This window comes from Mastigoproctus giganteus, chromosome 4 (assembly GCF_048544385.1).
Source record: "Mastigoproctus giganteus isolate SK-2022 chromosome 4, ASM4854438v1, whole genome shotgun sequence".
NCBI lineage: Eukaryota > Metazoa > Arthropoda > Arachnida > Uropygi > Thelyphonidae > Mastigoproctus > Mastigoproctus giganteus.
Window position 1 is genome coordinate 117995162 of NC_143578.1, and position 24658 is coordinate 118019819.

The window sequence follows — 24658 nt, forward strand, 5'->3', positions numbered from 1 at the left end:
CATCCATTAATATGTTCTTTTGTTGTTGTTGTTGTTGTTCGGTTTAACGACACAAGGGCTACTAAGGCCAAATTGTGTCTCTTCGTCGTTAATTGACAAAAACGTATTGTTAGAGAGATTAAATTATATGCTTCTGTACAAACCAATATGTTTTAGATATAATAAAAGTTCTTCAATATTTGCTTCATTTCCTAAGATGCGAGATAAATTAGTGTTCTTTCGTAAGGTTGAGCGGCCGACCCATTCTAAAACTCCACAGTCCTCAACCTCCGCAGCGACATACTTATTAGTTGAAGACATCAATTCTGGCAATGAGGCCCAAGAGGTAAAACTTACTGACATTATGCCTGTCTCCCCTCTTTTTTCGTAATTTCATAATTTTAATATTTTTTAAATTGCATGCTTTTGTAATTTTTTCTGCGCATGAGATAAAAATTTGAATAAATACAATAATTCTATTTACATGTCCGTTGAACATTTCTTTTTTGATTCAATCAATTCAGCGAGCATAGTTGTGAGTGCTGCACAAGCATGGGGGAAATTCTGACTTACATAAAATCCAACTTATGAAAGAGTTCCGTGGAACGAACCCTTACGTTAATCTGGGAGTGGCTGTATTTTAGACTATATGAGCAATTGAGTTAGAGGAGCTGAAAATAAATCATTAATGATTTCACTTTGAATTAGCTTTCAGTTCTTTTTTTAATCTAATTTGCTTTCTAAATTGAAAGTGGGCATCATTCATTTGGTGCTCATTTTCTTTCTTTCTGATTTTTTTTTTTTTTTTTTGCTAACTGAGAATTGTGGCAAACTATTCTCCACTGTTTATCTGAGCCATATTTTTTAAAAATAATGAGAAAAAATTCTGATTATATAACATATATAAGAGTTTTGCAAGTTGCCTATTTTAGTCATGACAGTGGTATAACACTCCAGAAACCAAATAAAGCTTAACTGGTGTGTGTGTGTGTGTGTGTGAGAATTTCAAATGATATTTTGAATTATGTATATATCATTATGTACCCGAAAAATTAATACTTTTCTATTATGAATTAGAAGTTCTTATGAATTCTACTATTTTTACTACACAATATTAAGAGCTATTCACTATTTCTCTGAATTGCTTCGTACTACTCTTTAGGCCTAGCACTATTTTCAATAAAATACTATGATGAACCAGAAAGAATGCTAAATTAAGAAAATCAATTAAAATTAAATGTATGAAGTGGATGTTTATGATACTGGCCAATGACGCATAGCTATCTGAGCGCGAGAGAGAGAGAGAGAGAGAGAGAGAGAGAGAGAGAGAGAACATATCACCTATGCAAAAATGCTATAACGTGTTTGTTATGTTGTTATTTGGTTTTTAGGAGCATTAGCAACTAAGGCCATATTGCTCCGTGGATATGCGGTGGTCATTCCCTGACCTTTCTGCATCCTCCGTATTTGGTGGCCACGGGCTCGAACCCTGGTCTAATCAAGAAGCATGTGCTACGCACTGCTGCATCTGCCCACCTGGTGGGCAGATGCAGCAGTGCGTAGCACACCGGAGGTGCCACTATAACGAGTAACCATATCTTTATATTTGAAATACTGCTTGCAGTCTAATAACAAACTTACTAGGCAGAATGCTTGGAGTTCTGTTTGTTATATACAATACAAAAGCACAACTTACTTTTGGTGATTTAAATATCAAGCACACAGAACAATGTGGTTCAAATCTGGAGCAATACAAGTTAAACTCTTTTTCAGCATTAAAGCTTGAATGTTTGAACTGCCACAAGTCTGAAACTGGAAGAGCCCATGAACCAGAATTGAAGTCCTCCAGTAATGAACTTGATGATGATGATTCTATAAAGCAAAACATTATTAAATAGATTACATAATCAATTTTATACATCAAATTCCAATTTACTTTTCTTTAAGATCATAAAATTCTAAAACAATTACTTTAATCTATTTATATTAATAAATATATAAATACAGCCAGATCTCATACAGCACGATACTTGTGTTCCTAGAAACCCTCGTGCAATGGAAAATCGTGCGATATAAACAACAGGCCCTATGGGAAAAGTAGGGTTAGGTGCCAACCACCCAAAATCGAACTCACATTTGTAACTAAAACATTACCAAACACAATAAATAATCATAATAAAACACGTAAGTATTTTATTATTATGACTATTACATAATAAAATATTGCTAATGCTTTTGCTTCCATCATAAGCAAACTTGTTTTTTGTTTGATTTTCTATCCAAACAGATGATAGCCGTTCCATCCCTTCCAACTCTTTGTGTCTTGATCTAATGGATTTTAATTACACTTTGAGTTGTTCCCGCTATGAAAGTTTTTATTTTCTCTGCATTCTTTCTAATTCTTGGCGTTGTCTCATTTAGGCCTGTAGCACCTACAATATCACATGGTCTTTCATTTTGCTCAAAGCGTTTCACATTTTTTCGCTATAGACAGTGGCGGACTGGCCATAAGCTTTACCGGGGAAACTTCGGGCAGGAGGCCGGTGTGCTTTTGGCCATAAACCATAGTGAGGCCCCTACAAATTTTCCCAGGTAAGAATCTTTGACCCAGTCCGACTCTGTTTATCAATATTGCTTTTCTTTTTCTCTCTGAATCTGTAATGTCTTCACTAGGATGCTTCCTTTTCACACCTTTTAAGTATTTCACTCATTTTTAGGGAATAAAGCACAATTACAAAATGAGGAGGCAAGCTTGATACACACAAACAAAGCTGCGCGCGTGTAGAAACTGAATAAACAACACCGTAAAGGCAGAGATACACTATTAACACCTCACATTTTACTAAAGCACATTTCTGGGGGTTACTACCATAAAACAATAAAAACAATTTCCAGTTGCATTTCTGCCAGTGGAATCTGTTATAAACTGGTAGTAAACTCTATCTAATGGCATTTGCGATAATACTGATAGCTGGAATTGTGTGAGTTTTTACTTTATTATGGTGAAATGTGTTTCCCCTTCACTGATATAAAAAACATAAATACATTTTCAGAATCTTCTCTTCATTCCTATCGTGTTGAGTTCAGTTAGGGTGATTCCGCGTTCGACTGCCATTTCTTGACAACACAAAGGTGAATCTTGCATAAGCGAATTCAATTCGTGTTATATACGATATCGTTCCCCTATTCATAAATAGTGTATGATCGAATTTGTGTAGTGTAAACATGTGTTATACGAGGACTGACTGTACTGTAAATACAGAAAAATTTAATAAGTATGCAGATAATGAAAATATGTAAATATTTATAGTCCAGTTTCTGAACACAAATTACTATTACTAGCTTAAAACAATACAGCTTTCACTGAGGAAATATTTTACTTGATTATAATTTCTATATTCAAAAGTACTTTACTAGATTTCAACTGTACTTATTAAAAAATAAATAAGTATGAACATGAATCCACTTTGATAATTAAATCAAACTTCATTGAATTAAATTATTCGTTTGGAGTTTCTTGTTAAATCAACTACTTTGGTCATGTGCACCCGTTCAAGAGAGAATCTTAGCTCATGTATGAAAATTTATTTGCCTAATCTTTCATCTTGTGAGTTAAAATTATCACTGGGTTGTTGGTTTTAACTCACATGCATACTGATGACTTGCCTATAAGCATCAACATTAATAAGTAACATTATGCTTCCTTTTTTAGAGAAGTGTTGCCTATTAGTAGCACAATATAGGGAAATTTGTGACAGTAGACTAACAAATGAAGATGTCGGTGCTTTCATAAGACAGTTTATTTTATTACTATTTGTTTTAATAACTGAACTACAGGTAGGCCCTGCTTTACAACACTTCAATTTATGCCATTTCACAATAATGCCCTTTTAAAATAATAATGGGAGAAAAACAAAAAAAAAAAAAATATATATATATATATATACAAAGGGTACTAGGAAAGTTTTGCAATATGACGCAACAATGAATCACAGGAAGCTGCTTGTTGCTGCATGTTGAGACATATTCATACGTCCATAGTAGCCACCACGCCAAGTCGATGGGCTCAGTTATTCATTAGTAGTGAGAGTGTAAAGTGCTTGCGATGGCATCATGGTCATGAAATGAGATAAGGACAGTTTTTGCAGTATAATTTCGTGCGTGGTTTAACCATAGACCAGTGCTTAGAAGAAATGACTCTTGCACTAGATGATGATTGTCCACATCGTACAACGATATTCACTCTGGAGGATTCTGAGAGGCCGGGAAGGCCACGAACGTCAGTTACGGAGGAAAACGTTACTGCTGTGAGGAAAATGCTTGACGAAAACAGGCGAGTGACCTACCAACAGATAGAGGATACTTTTGGCCTAAATGCACCAGCAATTTGTTCGATTCTGCAAGATCATTTGCACGTGAAGAAACTTTGTTCTCTCTGGGTGCCGCATCAACTGACTGAAGAGCAGATGACACGACGTGTGACTTGGTGCCGGGAGATGTTAAAAAAGTTTGATAAGGGACAATCTCGGTACGTGAACAACATCGTGACAGGTGACGAGACTTGGCTGTACTATTACGATCTGCCGACCAAGGCTCAAAACAAAGTTTGGGTCTTTGATGATGACGACACACCCGTAATTGTCAGAAAATCCCGATCTGTAAAGAAGAAAATGATAGCTGTATTTTTCAAATCGAGTGGAATTGTGGAACGTGTCGTTTTGGACACGCAGAAGACAGTCACAGCTAAGTGGTATACTGAACAATGCCTGCCTAAAGTCATTGGATCTATGAAGAACCTGCAGCCAAAGTCAAGAATGGACACCTGGTACCTCCATCACGATAATGCTGCAGCTCACCGCGCCAAAGCCTGCACCGAATATTTGACCACGACAGGACTGAAACTTCTCGAGCACCCTCCCTACAGTCCAGACCTTGCTCCCTGCGACTTTGCATTGTTCCCGCATGTGAAAATGAAGCTAAAAGGGAGGCGGTTTTCCAGTGATGAGGACCTTCTACAGGCTTGGGACAATGAGTGTGCTTTACTCCCTAGTGAAACTTGGCAGAACTGGTTTAAAGATTGGTTTCGGAGGATGGAGAGGTGTATTGAATGTAGAGGAAATTACTTTGAAAAAATTAAATAAACAAAGCTGTATTGCAAAACTTTCCTAGTACCCTTTGTATATATAAAATGAAAATTTTAAAAAGCAAAACAGGAAGTAGGTACCTAGATGGCACTAGTGTTTATGCTAGTTGCTTTCTCTTCGTCTGCCAGTGTGCACGTGTTGTCAGCTGTGCCTTAAATTTTAATAATTTCCTGTGTTCGTTAGGGCCCTATTACTTTAAATAAAGTGAGCAACCATGTCTTCTAAGAGTAATGGCGAATCTGTGCTTGCATATTTTAAAAAAAGCCACAAATTTTTAAAGATTGAAGTGAAAACGGACGTTATTCATCATATGGAATCTAGTGAGCGGTGTTTCAGAGTTCTGCAAGGCCTTAAACCTAGCACCCTCTACTGTCACAACTATTATGAATAATGCTGAGAAGATCAAGCAGTCACATACAGGAATTGTTAATGTAAGAATTTCTATAACAACGTATTCAAGGAGTGAGATAATGGAGAAGTTATTAGTGCTATGGATAGATGATATGAACCAAAATAACATTTCTGTAACAGTGGTTGTGGACAAGGCTAGGAACTGATTCATTTTTGGCTGGCAGGAACTGGCTATCCTGGTTCAAAAACTGAACCAGAATTCACAATTTAAAAAAATAAGGGGTGCCTAGTGCCAACACTGCTGGTGCTGAGGAATATTCTTTTATATTCCAAAAGTTAATGGATGAAGGCTGCTACACTCCCAGAGGAGTGTAGCAGCCTTTTTTGGTCTTTAATGTTGATGAATCAGGGCTGTTCTGGAAGAAGATGCCTGGTAGGACATACACAGCCTGTGAAGAGAGGTCTGCCCCTGTGTTTTAAGGCTGAAAAAGATCGGTTTACATTACTTCTGGGTGGTAATGCATCAGGCACGCTGACGAAGGACACTGTGAAGACTCAACCTCCTGTTTTCTGGTGCATGGGTGACCCAGACCCTTTTTAGTGAATGCTACATGCTACACTTTTGTCCAGAGGTGGCCGAATTTTGTGCAGCAACATCCAGCCAACCTTGAAGACATCCTTAACGATGTGCTGAATGTGAGCCAATGGATCAAGGCGTTATTGCGACTGTCAAGGCATGCTATTTACATAAGACCTTCAGAGGGATTGTCGAAGCAGTGCAAACATCTAACTCGGTGACTGTGAGGGACTACTGTAGGAACATTATAAAGGCCATAAGTAACATTGCTGCAGCCTGAAAAGAAGTGTCGTAATCACATTTGGAGGAAATTGTAGCCTGATGCAGTGTCTTACTTTCTTGAGTGGGGATTCTCAAAAAAAGAATGGAAATGTTGAAGAATTACATCTAATATAATAGCAGGGCTTTCTCTACACCAAAGCTCAAAAATACTGTGTTAGGCAAGCTTTGCCGCAATCCTTTAACTGTGTTATACCGCATTGTGTGAGGAGTGCTGCAATTTATCAATCATGTTAGAGCAAAACCATGTTGTAGAAGTACCATGTTACACAGGGGGTTCCCTGTATATATTTTTCACCTCAAGAGAGCACATAAAGCATGTATGATAAGGCAATTTTGCAATTTGCAGCCAACACTTAATGACTTGGACCCTATCATAATGTTATTTCTAAAGATGGTACTGTATCAATGGCTGAGTGAGGTTAACAGCTTTGTACTGCATCAACAGCTTTGGCAAGAATATCACCGAAAGACAAATGGATGTGATAAGATCGGATATGGAAGGGATGGGACTTAGAAGGAACATCTGGATTTTGTTAAAGAATTTAAGAAATTTGTTATGATGAGTGTTATTGTTGTTGTTATTTGGTTTTTAGGAGCATTGGCAACTAAGGCCATATTGCTCTGGGGATATGCAGTGGTCATTTCCTGACCTTTCCGCATCCTTCGTATTTGGTGGTCACGGGCTCGAACCCCGGTCTGATCAAGAAGCATGTGCTACGCACTGCTGCTCTTGCACACCTGGCTATGGAGGCGCCTATGATGAGTGATGATAATGTTGGTACTGCAACAATGCTAATACCAGAAGAGCTGTTCACCACCATGTAAAATGAAGTTGGATGCTTTCTTTAAATTAATTATTTTATTAGAGTTCAGGTTCATTTTAATATGAACACTGTGATTCTGCTTTTGCTAGTTTGTGATAATAATTATGTATATTTAATTATTTTCATTTATATTGTTTCTTTCTTATGGCTTATCCTATAGATAAAAGAAAATCTAAACAAAATATTATTTTTATTATTTAGGCCAAAGCTTAAGCTAATATTAACAGATATGTACCATTGAAAATGGTCAAGTTTGACATTTTTGGCAGACATTATTTAAAAATCCAAAAATTTAGCTCCCCTTGAAGTTTGTACTAACAAGATTCAATTGTATTAATATTAGGTCATTTCTAAAAACAGTTAAACTTATAATTCATTCAAGTTTCACAGATACCCTTGCGCTTTCACTTTCCATTCAAGATAATCCCAAACATTCTCTACAGGATTTAAAGCTGGTGATTTTGCTGGCCAATTTAAATAACCTATCCTCATATTCCTTATGCCATTTTAAATATTAGACGCCCTTGGGCAGTTATCATTTTGGAATACAGGAGTATCAAAATCATGATAATCCCTCAAACATTCAGCAAAAGGCACAACCTGATTATCCAGGAAATTTCTATAGCCAGTCTGATTCATCCTGTTTGATACTTCAAGTGCAGGATCACCTTCAGAATAGTTAAGTCTGTACAAAACCTGGCACACAGTCTGGATGAAATGCCTCATTGCTTCCATTGTGAAATTGGTGCCTATCATTATTAGAGTGTATATGGAAAATTTGGATTTGTTAGACCACACCAGCTTTCAAATCATCAACAGTCCAGTTCTTATGCTCTTTAGCCCATATTGGCTGTGCTTTTTTTTTTTATTTTATGAAAAAAATGTTTTTTTTTCTGAGTCCTATCTTACATAGTGGAAACCCCCTACTTTCTCAGTCACAGCTGGTATACCTGTAAATATAAAATAGAGATTAGCCCTATACTTTAATTCCTGTGTGATAAGTAAACAAGCATAGAAGGCACACAAGTTCAATCTGTTATATGCCCTATATATCAAAGTTGATCTTTTACTGTATGTTCTATTGCAACTGGTGTGTGGGAACACACATACTGTGGAGAATCATTTCCTGTTAAGAGAAAAAAGATGAGGAAGCTAGGTGTGAACTATTTGGGATCTGGCCAGGATTACTTACTGCTGTCTGCATGGAATTATGGAATCATAATTGTGCTTCAGATTTAATTTGAAAGCTTATTATATATGTTTGAGTTTGCTACTGAAATGGTCACTGTTCCTTATATTTTTTCCATATAATCCAGTAAATTGAAAGCTCTATCAAGAAATGGTATTGAAAATGGGATGAAGATTTGCTGGCTGGATGTTTGATGGTATAATCTGCACATTCATCCCTTGGTATTCTTGCATGACCTAGAATCTAGCAAAAGATAACTGTTGGTATCAATATTTAGTATTGCCTTTCAATATCTATCCCTCCATCCCCTCTAATATTTAATCTTATTCCTCCTTAAATTTATTTAAATTAACACTTCCACAACGCTAGATGGAAATATATTCAAAAAATCAACTACCCTCTGGCTAAAAACAAATTTACACACATCTATTGTACAACCATCCTTCCTCAATTTAAATTTACATTCCCTTATATGTTAGAGTAAGAATGCAATAAACTTTTAGGTATTCTAATCAATTCAGAGCTTTAAATACCTCAATCAGATCTCCTCACACAAGCCTAGTTTCCAGATGCTGAAATTTGAAAAACTGCAGTCTTCCTTGGTAGTGCCCTTTTGTTCACCCCACTAATCTTATTGCTCTTCTCTGCACCCATTCCAACAGATCCACTTTTTCAAAAATGAGGCTTTCAGACCTGTATACAGTGTGGCCTAACCACTACCTTATTTTATTTTTATTTATTTATTTATTTGGAAAATGAAATGCACTAGGCATAATCCTTATGGGTTTTGATAATTAACTATATAATATCTGTGTAAATACACCATAGTTAACCCATAGATTTGAGCTACGATTGTAGCGTAGAAGGCATCGTTTTAATTGTATCTCATAATGTGGTTGCCTTCACAACAAGATAGCTACTATTGAATTACTTCAAATAAATAACGCTTCTCTAGTAGAGAAGACTACTGTTATTTATTTTCAGCGGTACCACCACCCAGATGATCGTTTCGAAGCTTTTTGGCTTCGTCATCAGTGGGCAGGCAGGTACCCAGGTAATACAACAAGCCATCTCAGTTGCGAAGTTTTAGAGAAGCGTTATTTATTTCTAGAGAAGTGTTATTTCTAGAGAAGTTCTAGAGACGTGTTATTTATTTGAAGTAATTCAATAGTAGCTATCTTGTTGTGAAGGCAACCACATTATGAGATACAATTAAAACGATGCCTTCTACGCTACAATCGTAGCTCAAATCTATGGGTTAACTATGGTGTATTTACACCGATATTATATAGTTATTTATTTATAAAAAAAATTTTTTTTGTTAGTTGTTGGTGCATCGGCTTCTGTGGCCATAATGCACCTCCCAAAGTTTTTGCATTTTATTGTGATCCAAGCCTGAGGTGGGATTCGAACCAGCGACCTTTGGGTTGCCAGGCAGGCACTTTACCCACCTGGCTAGCCCGGTCAGCCAGGTGGCTACCTTATACAATGGGATAACTACCTGCTTACTGGTGATCATATCATCGAAAAAAAACCCCATTGGCTGTACTGGAAGCCTGTTTGCACTTCTAAGAAAACTTCATATTTGATAGTGCCATTATCTCCCCAGATATTTTTCATTCTACACAACTCTGACCGCAGTACCACACAGTTTGTTAAAGTTATTCATATGGGTAGCAGTAATCAAGATTACTGCTACCCATATGAATAACCTTGAATTTATAAATGTTAAATTCAATTGCTACTTCTAAGCAAATCTTCATAATTTATCTAGATTAATCTAGATATTTATCAATAGTAACATGAATGAGGACGAAATTTTCCTGGTTATATATGATTCTAGAACTAGGACCATAAATTCAAGTTTTGTTTTGGCCAAGCAAATTATAAATTACTGGAATAAGTTAACTATGAGGGAAATACATAGATTTTCTATTTCCTTTTCTTTTATTATTATTTTACTCTTTTTTTTTTGGCTGGTGCATCATATGCCTTAGGCTTCCCTGCACTATATGGCCATTACTAATACTAGATCATGTTATTGAAGCATACCATGACTGCATTCATTAATCATCCTGCTAACTTTTTTATCATCTGCAAACTTGGACGTTAGGTTCAATAAAGCCTTCAATATCATAAATACTGAATACAACGAGCCCAGTACCTACACAGGAGGGACTGCTCCACCCTCTCCTCTCCTCAACCATCCCTTTATCCATAGCAGTAACTTGCCCATAATGCTCCTATTTTCATAGCAATCTTTCATGTGGAACAGTATCAAAAGCTTTTCTGACATCTAAGTATATGATGCTAAAATTATTATTTTTTGCATTCATTTTCTTTATTCCAAAGTCACAGTATTCAATCAGATTGGCCAGACAAGATTGCCCTTTAAGAAATCCAAGGTACTACTGCTGCCAAATAACTACATCACTGCCTATATGGTCCTGCATTATCTCTTTAGCCAGTGAATGATAATGTCTTCATGCAACTTCTTGTGAAAGTGGAGACACTTACATATCTCAAATCCACAGGATCGATCTTCCTATGAATCCAAGGATGCTCTCATAATTATGGCTAAGGGCAGGGCCAGCCCCAAAATTTGTGAGACCCTGTTCAAGAATTACTTATAGGCCCTGCGGTCCTGTGCAAAACTTATATGGGGTGTTTTTGTAATAGAGATTTTTTAAATTTTTTATTATACTGAACAAAAATTTTAAATGTGAATAATATTTAATACATTAATCAACAATACTGTTTAGCAATTGCAGTGATCTTATAAAAATAGGAACATGAATAAATAATAATAGGAACCAATAATTACACAAACAATACAGATATTATTGAAAGTGAGTAAAAGATAAAAATTAAAATTTTAAATAACGTCCTACGTTCGATATCAAATGAAACATATGCTCTACTCTGAGCAATTTTAAAGTTGACTTGCACAAGCACCTTGGAGTGACGATAATGAGGGTAAGATAATGGTAGGCTCGTTGACAGAAATGCAGAAAAGACGTGCATTATATTATTAGCATTAGCATTAGTAGAGGCATATGATGCAAGAAAGCAAGCTTATTCAGCATCAGCCAAAAAAAAAAAAAAAAAAAACACACACCACTCCCATTTCACCCCTCCGTTCGTTCGAAATACCTGTCCAGTTGAGTTTTAAATTTGTTTAGGCTATCAACTTCAACAACAAGTGATGGAAGTCGGTTCCACCAACCAACCACCCGCTGGCCAAAGGCAAATTTCCGCACATCTATCCGACATCCGTCCTTCCTCAATTTGAATTTATGCCCTCTGAGCTGATTATTCTGAGCAAGATGAAGAATCCCATTGGCATTGAGCATGCTCAAACCATTCAAAGCCTTATACACCTCTATCAGATCACCTCTCCGGTGCCTAGTCTCCAGACTCTGTAATTTGCAAAACTTAAGCCTTTCTTCGTAAGAGCAACCCTTTGTTCCATTCACTAATCTTGTTGCCCTTCTCTGTACCCGTTCCAGCAGCTCCACATCCTTCCTGAAATGAGGCCTCCAGACCTGTATACAGTACTCAAGATGTGGCCTAACCATTGCCTTATACAAGGGAATAATCACCTCCTTATCCCTGCTAGAAAAATTCCTGTATATCATTGACAAGACACCATGAGCTACTCTTGCAGCTCGTCTGCACTGCTCAGAGAACTTCATATCTGCCTGCACAATTATCCCCAGGTCCTTTTCATTCTCCACCACTGTCAGTGTAGTACGGCAGAGTTGATACGTTGCTCTGGGGTTACTGTTTCCCATATGTAGTACTTTACATTTGTCAATGTTAAACTTCATTTGCCACCTCTCAGCCCATCTGTTCAACCTTTCCAGATCCTGTTGCAGCAGCATAGCGTTAGTGGTGTCCTTAACAACCCTGCCAACCTTTGTATCATCTGCAAACTTGGACATTAAACTTGATATCCCATCATCAATATCATTCATAAACACCGAAAACAACAACGGACCCAACACTGAACCCTGAGTAACTCCACTAATAACATTAGTCCACGTTGAGCAGTGTCCATTGATTACCACTCTCTGTCTTCTGCCACTCAACCATCCCCTTATCCATAGCAGCAATTTGCCTCCAATGCCACACTGCTCCAATTTGTGCAGCAGTCTTCCATGTGCAACAGTATCAAAAGCCTTTCTAAGATCCAAATATATAATATCAAAGTTATTCCCTGCATCCAGTTCTTTTGTGATTACATCATAGTATCCAATCAAATTGGTCAGGCAAGACCTGCCCTTAACAAAACCATGCTGCGTCTGAGCTATAACTGAATTCTTGTCTAGATGATCCTGCAGTGCTTCTTTAACCAGTGCCTCCATTAATTTACCTGGAACAGAAGTTAAACTAACAGGTCTATAATTACTTGTGTCAGCCTTTTATCCTCCTTTGTGAATTGGGGTTACATTTGCACATCTCCAGTCTATGGGTACCTCCCCTGAGTCCAAAGAAGCTCTCATAATTATGGCTAGGGGCTTGCTTACTTCCTTTGCTGCCTCCTTTAATATAACTGGATAGATCCCATCCTCCCCAGGTGCCTTTTTTATGTTTATCCTCAACAATCTCTCCTCCACTTTCCTCTCAGTTATTACAAAATCATCCAGCTCACTGCCAATGTTTACTTTACCTACATCATTCTCCTTCCTGAATAACTCCTCATGCGTGAATGTAGATGCAAAATACTCGTTTAAATTGTTAGCCACCTGAGCAGGATCCTCAACTGTTGAACCATCAATATCCAGTGGACCAATCTGATTCATCCCTTTCCTTCTTGAGTATAAATATGTAAAGAACTCTTTTCTGTTTTTCTTTGCATCCTTTGCCAAGGATTTTTCGTAGTCTGCCTTTGCCTGCCTAATCTCCTTTGTGACTTGGTTACAGACCAACTTATATCTATCATAGGCTTCCATGTCACCCATTAATTTGTATGTATCCCATGCATTTTTTTTCTCTGCCACATGTCTCATTAGTTCATCTGACAACCATTTAGGCCTAAACCTTGAACAATATTTCTTAGTTGGTATGTAAAGCCTCGTAGCCTCCAAGATTAGTTCCTTGAATGCCTCCCATTTTAAGTTTGCTGTTGGTAACATCATCAGTTGGTCCCACTGTATAGAATTTAAATACTGTCTCAGACCATCATAGTCGCCTTTACGAAAACAAAAACCCTTCCCTTTACCTCTGATGGTAGTTACCTCCTTGAGTAAATCCCACTTCAACACACTGTGATCACTGCCACCTAGTGGTTCATTTACCTGCAGATTCTTAATGCATGAAGAATCACTACTGATAATCAGATCAAGAGTATTGCTCCCTCTTGTTGCCTCACGAACATGCTGATGTAGAAAACAATCATCCAATAAATCCACAAAAGCCTTGCTAGTGTGCGAGTGACCAACTCACAAATTCCAGTCAATATCTGGGAAATTAAAATCCCCCATTATAAGACTCTCTGATTTACTGGCCCACTCTATTTCCTTGTACAATATCTTATTATACTCATCAGAGTCATTAGGCCTATAGCACACTCCTACTCTCAATTTTGATTTCCCTATGCTTATGTCACACCAAACTGACTCGACACTGCCCTGTCCATCGATGTCAACTGGCTTCACTTCCTTGGACTTTATGTGTTTCTTAATTAATAGCATAACCCCTCCTCCCCTCCTGTCCTGTCTATCCTTTCTATACACATTGTATTCACCAAATTCCAGTTCCGCATTACTTATATCTGTGTGACACCACGTCTCTGATATCCCAACAATATCTGCCTTTGATGTTTTGAGCAATACCTCAAATTCATCAAATTTATTTACCAAACTCCTAGCATTGGTGTACACGCAGGTATACATGCACCTGTTTCTATTCTTAGCTACCCTAACACAACCCATGTGTTTACTTGTACCGCAATGACTCCCAGCAGTCTCTGAAATATCCTGCATCTTGTTTTTCAGGCTTCTGCTCATTTCAATAGAAGCAGTGCAAGAATCACTTCCACCTCTGCCAGTGGCTACTGTTAATCTATTAGTCCTTGTATCCCCCCCAACTAGCAGTTTTCCGACCCACCTAACACTGCCTCGACAGCATCAGCAAAAATTCTTGCACTCTTTCTATTTAAGTGTATCCCATCCCTGTAGAAGCAATCTCTCCTGTTAACAAGTACAGTCCAGGCTGAAAAAAATTCTACCCCTTGAGCCTTGCACAATCCCTCCAGGGCCGAATTGATCGACAAGGCTCTCATCATATACTCCCTCCTATCGTGTCTGGGCAGAATTGCAGACACTTTCAAATTCAACCCTAATTCACGGCTTTTTTTCAACAGTGACCTGTACTTGCTAAGTAATTCCGCCGGTCTCCTACTCTTAATATCATTAGTGCCAACGTGTACAACTATATCACCTTTTGTGCCCTTAAAAGATGATATCCGCTCTACAACGTCATCAACCTTTGCCCCTGGCAGACATACCCTGGTCCTATTCCACCTATCCTTTTTACAAAGCATGTTCCCCGTTTCCCTGACAATAGAGTCACCAACAACTACTAGTTCCTTTGGGACCAGCACATTCTGCCTAGGGGGCTGCTCTGTGTTGCCTGATGACCAAGTGCAAGCTCTGGCGTTGATGTGGGCAGCTGAGAGCTTGATGGGCCCCTCAATTTATTTCCTTCGAGGGCATCCACCCTGTCCTTCAAGCTCTCATAAAGGCCCATAACAACGCTGAGTTGTCGCCTGATTTCCTTACACTCCTTACATCGTGCACACACAAAGACATCCCTCTTGGCAGTATCATGTTCCGTACCCGACTGCTCCGCAAACATCAAGCAAACAGTGCATTTTAAAAGACTGTGATTCAGAGGGCAACTGCCCCCCTCAGTTCTCCCCTGAACCACAGCACTCCCATTAGCTTGAGCCTTTTGCTTTGCTGCTCTGGTCAGAGTCATGATTCCGATTTAATTCAATAAAATTTCAAAACAAAAATTAAATCCTTAAGTTATATCCCAAAACAGTTATGTTATATATATATATATATTTTTTTTTTTTTTTTTTTTGGTATCTAGTGTTTTCTACGAGTTCCCTTTATACAACTTCCGTATCACATGTACCACTATAGTTATGTATTAATTATTTGTTACGATTAAGTTGTTATATATATATAGAGTTAAAAATACAATTTAATTGACAATAAAGTTTATCAAGATTAATAGATTTACTGATTAATTGACAATATTATAATATGCACTATACTACACTAAGCTTATGCTATCGTGTAAAAATGGCGGGAATTCTCGAACGGTACTTCTACGGACTCGTAAGTATTGATTTGCTTCCAAATCTCGCTATCTCAATTTAGAATAAACTAAGGATCCTGACTAGGTCTATAATCTACTTATAGAAGATAATTTGATATAACAATTGGTTAATAAATCGACTAAATTTGGTTAAAAAAAAAAAAGACCTCTCGTTCAATTTGCAACACGTGGATTTGATACCGTTACCAATACTAAGTAATACCTACAAAATCTCTGTCTAAGTTAAACTTTAAACTAAGTATCGTAACTAGGAATATAAAGCTACTCTAGAAAATAAATTAATTTGACAATTTAAGCTAATAAATCAGAAAATAAATCAGGAAAAACTTCTCTGTTCCAAGAGCTTCAAGGAGCTTCGTGATATTATTTAGACCATTTGAGCGCAGGAGCCCTGTTTGACAGAACTGGATGAATATACTTTTGGCCAGCCCTGGCTAAGAGTTTGCTTACCTCTTCTGCTTCTTCTTTTAATACTATTTGATAGATCCATCAGCTCAAGGTGCCTTGTTTTTCTTCCACTTTCTTCTCAGTTATCATGAAATGATTTAGCATTCACTTACAACTTGGTATTCCCATCCCTAGAATCTTCTTTGCAGAACATACATGAAAAACTTTTATTCAAGTCTGTCAGCAACCTGAACAGGATCATCCTTATTTGTGCCATTCATATCCGGTGGAGCAATGTGGTTTATTCCTTTTCTGGTAGTGTTAACAATAAACAAAGAATTCTTTGCTACTTTTCTTTTGCATTGTTAACGAAAAATTTCTCAATCTGTCTAAGCCTGCCTAACCCCATTACTGAACTTGATTGAAGAAAAGTTTCTACTTACTGTAGTTTTTTTTATTTACCCAGCTAATTTATAATCATCCCATTTTCTTCTCTGCCACTATTTCATTAGTTCATCTGATATCCATTTAGGTCTAAACCTGGAACGGTATCTCTTACATGGTACAAAGCTTAATAGCTTCTATGATTACTTCCCTGAATGCTTCCAATTTAGAATTTTCAACTGTAGTACTGTTGGTTGGTCTCAATACAGGGAATTTTAAAAACTGTTTACATTCACTCTAGTTACCTTTATGAAAGCAAAGTCCTTTCCCTTATCCTTGACAATAGTTATACAGGGTGGTCCAAAAGTAACATTCTATTTTATCTTTATACTTGTAATGTTTATTTCAAATAAGTTCTTAATCTTTGGCTTTTGTTAAACAATAACAAATTATTGTTTAACAAAGGAACAAAGAGTGGCAGCAGTTAAACATTATTACCAAAACAACAATAATGGAGCTAAAGCTGCTCATTTGTTGGCAGAAGAATTTAATATTTGGCAAGTTCAAAGTCATAATATCACAAGACTGGTCAGAAAATTTTGAAAAAACCGGAAGCATAAATGATGCAAAAAAAAAAAAAAAAAAAAAAATCAGGAAGGCCAGTTTCATCAAACAATGGCAGAAAAGTCGGGTGAATTAAAACAATCATTGGTGCGAACTCCTCAAAAATCCAGTCAATTCTGTCTGTGAAGTTGGGTATTAGTAAAAGCAGTGTTCTTCGACTCTTAAAAGAAAACAAGATGAAGCCTTACATTCCTTGGGTACTACAAAGTTTGCACAATGGTGATCAAGACAAATGGTTGGAATTTTGCGAAATTTCCTTAAACAAACAAAGTTTGTTTAAGGAAATGAAACTGAAATGAAATGAAATATCAATTGTCATAATTGTGTGTATTGGTCCAATGTAAACCCCCATGATACTTTGAAAAAAGATCTTAACCTAACGGGAGCCAGTCTGGGCAACCATCTCATCCAGAGTCACTACCGACAAGACTGGTCAATGAAAGAAAGCAATACTCTCTGAGTATTGCTTTCTTTCATTGTCTCTACAAAATGCTGCCTAGCAAGCAAAGCATAGATCCAATAAAAGAAACTCTTGCTATTATGTGAGTGACAAACCTTCAAGTTCTAGTCAATATCTGGAAAGTTAAAATCCCCCATTATAAGACATTCTGATCTGGCCCACGCAGTTTGTCTATACAGTTGTTTGCTATATTTCTCAGAATTGTTTGTCCTATAACACACTCCTACTCTGCTGTTTTCCCATTGCTTATGACATGCCAAACCAATTCAAAATTGCAATGGCCACCCACATCAATTGGATATACTGCCTTAGACTTTAGCTGCTTCTTAATAAACAGTGTACCTCTTCTCCCCTTCTGTCCTGTATGTCCTTTCAATACACATTACACTCGCCATATTCAAATTCCATATCCCATATATCTGAGTGTCACTATGTCTCCGATAAGTCTGTTTTCTATACTCCTAGCCTTAGTATACATGCAAGTTTGGATGCAGCTGTTTCTGATTTCAGAAATCCTAACACAGCCCATTTATGTGCTTGTCTCATGAGATCCCCCCCCCCCCCCGGCAGGCCTTGTAATCAGAGCTGAGCTAGAAGGGTTTTTGGGGATTTGGCAAACCCATTGATCAAATGCTGGATTCAGATTTTGTTTGGGGAAGAAATTAAAATTAAATAGTTTTTATTTAGTATATTTTGCTCACCACTGCATGTAATCCCTGACACATTGCTTTCCAGCCTACCACTTGTCCCAATACAAGCAGCACAAGTATCATTTTCACCTCAGGCTGTGGCTCTATTAATCTGTTAGTGTGCATATCCACCAAGCTTGCAGTTTTCTGGCTCACCTACAATTGCCTCAATATCATTAGCAAATATTCTTGCATCCTTCTACTAGGTGTATCCCATCTTTGTCAGAAGTCTTTCCTGTTAAAAAGCACAAGCCATGCTGAATGATAAAGTCCACTGCCATACGTATTTCTGCCTGTGTTGTGCGAGAAGTGCAAGATGTTTTCAAATTTAATCCTAACAAGTGGTGTCTCCTCATCATTGCCCTATACTTGTTTAAGTCCTCACATCTGTTACTCTTAATATAATTAGTATCATGTTGTAAAAAACAGTATCACCTTTTGTGCCCTTAAAAGATGATAGCTAACTCAACAACATCATCAACTTTTGTCCCTGGCAGACATAACCTATATGCACCTATCTTTTTACAAAATATTATTAAATTTTCCCTTGCAAAAGAGTCACCAACAATAGCAACTTCCTCTGGGACCAATACAATCTGTCATGTAGGATGACAGCATGTCGTGTAATGTCCAAGTGTAGTGTCGAGCACCGTGCGGGAAAGTCAAGTGATTGATCGGTCTCCCCCTCTTATCCCTTCTAGGGCACCAATCCTGTTCCTAAAACCCCAACATAAATAGTCCATCAAAACACTGAACTTTATGCTGTTGAGGCTAAGGGAGCTACAAGTGTTTCACAAGCCACTTAGTGGAATTTATTTATTGATTTGAAATAATTTTTTGTCTAACTTTTTATTTAAACTGATTTGAGTAGCGTAGTATTTCTTTTGTAATTTCCAGATTAATTTGGTGTATTTATTCTTTACTTGGTGTTTGTAATTGCTTAAAAAAAACTACAGTCGATTTCTGCTGCCATTGTTTAGTACTGATATGCAATGTAATCAATATGAGATGATTATAAATTATAATTTATAGCACTACTTACATGTTTTAATAACTTAACTTTATCATGTAGTCCATAATATATGACATTCATATTCATAGAGCTTTTAGTATCGCTGATTTGGGCACAGATATAGTATTGCAAATACTCAAACAAGAGTTCGAAGCACGTAGGATGGCAATAGATAGTTGAATTTATTATCTATTATAACTATTTAGAATTTACAAATGTAATGTTATAGTGTAATAAACATAATGTAAACTTGGTAGGAGATACGAAATACATATAGCGTAAGTTCGATATCAATATATATTTAAACAAAAATGATGCCACCAACCAGAGCAGCAAGGCTCAAGGTAATGGGAGTGCAGTGGCTCACAGAAGAACTGCTGGGGGTTGTCCTCTGAATCAAAACCTTTGAAATGTATTGCTTGTTGGATGTTTGTGAGCTATCAGGAACGGGACATGACAATACCAAGGGGGATGTCTTTGTATGTGCTTGATGTAGGGAGTGTGAAGATATTAGGCATCAATTCAGCATTGTTATGGGCCTTTATGAGAGCTTGAAAAACAGGGTGGATGTCCTTGAAGGATTGAAATTGGGGCCCATCATGCTCTCAGTTGCCCACATCAACTCGAGAGCTTGAAGTGTGATCATCAGGCCACACAGCAGCAATCCCGATCATCTATTGTCAGGGAAAAGAGAAATATATTATGCAAAAAGGATAGGTGGAATAGGACCAGGATATGTCTGCAAGAGAAAAAGTTGATGACCTTGTAAAGCAGATATCATCTTTTAAAGGCACAAAAAAGGATATCGTTGTACATGTTGGCACTAATTATATTAAGAGTATATATACGGACTTACTTAACAAGTACAGGCCAATGTTCAGAGGGGAAAAAAAAAAAAAAAAGTCGCGAATCAGGGTTAAAATTTGAAAGTGTTGGCAATTCTGCCCAGACATAATAGCAGGGAGTACATGAATCATGCCTTGTCAATCAATTTGACCCTGGAGAGATTGTGCAAGGTTCACGGGGTAGAATTTTTCAAAGTGTGGCCTGTACTTGATAACAGGAGATATTGTTCCTACAAGGATGGGATACTCTTAAATAGATTGAAAGGGTGGAAGAATCTTTGCGTTAGGTGGGTCAGAAACTGCTAGCTTGGGAGTTGGGAGGAGATTCACTGAATAACAGATTAACAGTGGCCACAGGCAGAGATGAAATTGATTCTTGCACTGCTTCAATTGGAATGAGCAGCAGCCTGGAAAACGAAGTACCGGGGATTTCAAGGACTGCTGGGAGTCATCATGGAACAAGTAAATACAGGGGTTATGTTAGGGTAACTAAAAGTAAGAAAAGTTGCATGTATACTTGCATGTACACCAATGCTAGGAGTATAGTAAATAAAATTCACGAATTTGAGGTGCTGATCAAGACACCCAAGGTGGATATTGTCACATGGATATAAGGAATGCAGAATTTGAATTTGAGAAGTACAATTGTAAGTTGTGTGACAGCACCAGGGGTTCCCCCATCTCTGCATTGTGTACTCTGTATGACACAGAACTCTGTGGAGGCCAGAGATTTAAAAAGTTTGTGGGGAGTGGTTTGTGTGGTGTAGTTATGTTCTGTTGTTTCTTGACCATTTAGCCACCAGCCCCTATTGGGACCCACCAAAAAAAAAAAAAAAGTGTACATTAGAATTTGGAAAGGCAGAAAGAGGTTTACAAGAAAGCGGTTGAATTTAGACAATAATTAGAATTCGACTGAACTGTTAGGGACGTACTCGGTCAGTTTAGTTAGAGTGGGGGAAAACAGGTAGAAGGATGGAGACAATAGAGTAGACATCCCCAAAGAGCTCCACCAGGCGAAGTATGGGGAAGGCAGGGTGGGGAGACAGAAACCTGTCTCCCCCCGACTGGGGATGGGGTTTTAAAGGGAACTGAGTTTGGCTACACAGTGCACATCGCCTAATAGCTTGTTGGATGTCTTCGTCGGTGGTTGTAAGGTCCATGTAGTGTCGAATCTGGTAAGAAGGTCAAACTGCCCATCCCGCTCCGGGGATGGGATATGTTAGCTGGCAGTGTGGGACACACACATTTACTTCATTCATAATCTGCATTCTCAATCTACTTGCATTCTGTTTTTATGCTTTTTTTTCTTATAATTTATAACAATTATTTTTCCTGTTAGGTTGTTTGTTTGTTTGTTTGTTTTTTGGTTTTAAGGAGCATTAGCAACTAAGGCCATATTGCTCCGGGATATGCGGTGGTCATTCCTCGACCTTTCCGCATACTCCGTATTTGGTGGTGACGGGCTCGAACCCCGGTCTAATCAAGAAGCATGTGCTACGCACTGCTGCTCCTTCCCACCTGGCTACGGAGGCGCCCTCCTGTTAGGTTACATATATATATATATATAGTGTGGGGGGGGATGTAAATTTCAATCCTAATGCTTTAATGCTTAATAATTAAGCTAAATAAGAAAGAATATAAAAGATTAAAACCAGGGTTAGTGTGTACTTAAGTAACATTTAGGGAGCTATACGACTTTTTCTCACACACTTACACTCTCATTCATTCTTCTGGCTTTCATTTCATTTATTCGACACTTGCTTTCTGCACTGCAATCTCTGAGCAACTCAACTTACTATCATTCTTCAGTTGTGATGCAGGCCTAGGCGCAGGTTTTTTGTAGGCCAGGGGAGAATGCAGTGATACTTTTTGTGTATGTTTGTTAGTATATATAAAGTAATGTAAGTTATTATTAACGATGTATTCTTTCAGCCAATTACATTTGCTCTTCAACTCATTCCCATTCACCATAAAACTCATTCACTCTCTCTTTCCCTCATGATGGATCACTCTTTCTTTCACCAAAACCGACATTTGAGGAGTACAGTGTGTGTACAGAAAGGATGAAGGAAGGAGGCTGTTAGTTAGAAAACAAAATCTAACACAATGCAACCAGTTGACATGGGTGGCCAGAACAATGTTGAGTCAGTATGGTGTAAAATAAGCACCGGGAAATCAAAAATGAGTGTAGGAGTGTGTTATATGCCTAATGACTCTAATGAGTACAATGAACTGTACAGAGAAATAGAGTAGACCAGTAAATCAGAATGTCCTATATGGGTTGGTCACTTGCACACTAGCTACACGTTCAAGAGGCAACCAGAGGGAGCAATACTCTTGATCTGATTATCAGAAGTGATTACTCATGCATTAAGAATTTGCAGATAAAGTAACCACTAGGTACAGTGATTAGTGTTCTGATGTGGGATTTACTCAAAGATGAAACTATTGTCAGGAATAAAGTGAAGGGTTTTTGGCTTTCGAAAAGGTGACTACAGTGGTCTCAGACAGTTTTTAAATTCTATACAGTGGGAGGAACTGATTATGTTACCAACAGCAAATTCTAAATGGTAAGCATTCAAAGAATTAATCTTGGAAGATACTAGGCTTTTGATTCCAACTAATGAGACTTGTGGCAGAGAAGAAAATGCATGGGATGCATATAAATTATCAGGTGACACAGAAGTCTATGGTATATATATATATATATATAAAAGCTAGTCTGTAATCAAATCAAAAAGGAGGGTAGGCAGGTGAACACAGATTACAAAAAATCTTTGGCATAGGATGCAAAGAAAAACAGCTTAAGACTTCTTTACTTATATAAACTCTAGAAGGAAGGGGATGAATCAGATTGGCCCACGATATCGATAGATTGACTGTTGATGATCCTTTCCACATTCACACATCAGGAATTCTGTAGAAAAGTAGAGAACAGAAATTTATCAATCTCTAATAGCGAGCTAAATGACTTTGTAAAAACTGAGAGGAAAGTATAGGAGAAATTGTTGAAATTAAACATAAGAAAGGAACCTGAAGTGGATGTGATCTATCCAGTTAAAAGGAAGGGAGTGAAAGAAGTAAGCAAACCCTTAGCCATAATTATTATAGCATCTTTGGATTCAGGTGAGGTGCCCACAGACTGGAGAAGTGGAAATGTATACCCCAGTTCACAGAGGGGGGATTAAAGGGTGACATAAGTAATTACAAACCTGTTGGTTTAACTTCTGTTCCGAGGAAAATAATGGGGTCACTCGTTAAAGAAGCACTGCTAGATCATCTAGACAAGACTACAGTTATAGTTCAGACACAGCTTGGGTTTCTTAAGGGAAAATCTTGCCTGAGCAATTTGATTGAATACTACAATGTGGATACAAAAAATAATTTTCATATTATATACAGTCGCACCTCTCTTTAACGAACTTCCATATACCAAATTTTTCTATGTAGTAAACTTTTTTTTATTTCTCCTTGGTCATTACATTGAAAACAGTTTCTGTATAACAAAGAAACTTTCCATATAACGAACTGATTTTGAGAGATCCGAGTATGCATTGTTCACTGCCTTGGGCCTTTAGGCAATTGAGCTGATGCTGTAGAAAGCATGAATTAAGAGCAAAAATGGATTAAGAATTAATCCCTTTAGCTTTTAAGAGCTAAGGGATTAATTCCATGAATTAAGAGCTAAAACATTTTACAATTTAGTGGTGCCTGTAAAACCGTGCAGGATGAAACTGGCCAACCACGCGGAGTATGATAGAAAAAGATGGATGGTTTTGGGAGATGCTTTTGCCGAGCAGCGGGACAGCGATGGCTAAAAAAGAAGAAGTAAAACCTATACATCCTCTACGCTACTGTACTGAGAAGTCACGTTGGTCAATTGCTATCTATGTATTCACAGTCGTTGGCAAAGATTAAGGCATATTCCTGACGTGGATAATATGCAGTGGTCAACTTGTATTCTACTATTACACCCAATTAGAAAAGAGTGATTTTCCTTTATCCAGGAAATTCATCAGTTGTTACAAAGAAATTAATCATCCACACTTTCATCTGTCTCATTACATGGTAAGTACAAGTGGTCCCTAATTTTGATACAGTTGCACAAAAAAAGGCTGTTGTATAAATTGGTTTTCCTGCTGTGCTAGTAACCTTACAGTGTCTAAGAGGAAATCCTTGAATACAGTAGAAAAAGTGGAAGTGCTTAATAGCGTAGATCGGGACTTTAAAAAAAATAACAAAATTGCTTTGAAATTTGGTATTCCTGCGAGTAGTTTGGTTTGCTAATCATTCTGAAAAACCATATTTTGAATCTAAAATTGTTTGAGGAAATTGGACCTAGTCAGAAGCGTGCGAAATTATGCCTGTGTGAAAGTGTAGATGAAGTTGATTCGAGACCAAAACATGCTGATATCAGGGCCATTAATAAAAGAAAAGGCTATGGAGTACACATCTTTTCTGTGGCATAAAACATTCCAAGCCAGTTCTGGTTGGCTAGACAAATTTAAAAAGCTCCATGGCTTACTCAAAAATAGTTATTTCTGATAAAATCGAAGAA

The 24658-nt window shown here is 37.5% G+C and overlaps 1 protein-coding gene across 1 annotated transcript in view; it reads right to left on the reverse strand.

The window, feature by feature from the left end:
* Nucleotides 1-24658, reverse strand: part of LOC150087017 (lysine-specific demethylase 4A-like) — a 694533-nt gene that overhangs the window by 306815 nt on the left and 363060 nt on the right. The window contains exon 11 of the mRNA XM_090372906.1: nucleotides 1676-1851. Within this exon, the coding sequence (XP_090229032.1) occupies nucleotides 1676-1851 (176 nt within the window). The remainder of the gene's footprint in view (nucleotides 1-1675; nucleotides 1852-24658) is intronic.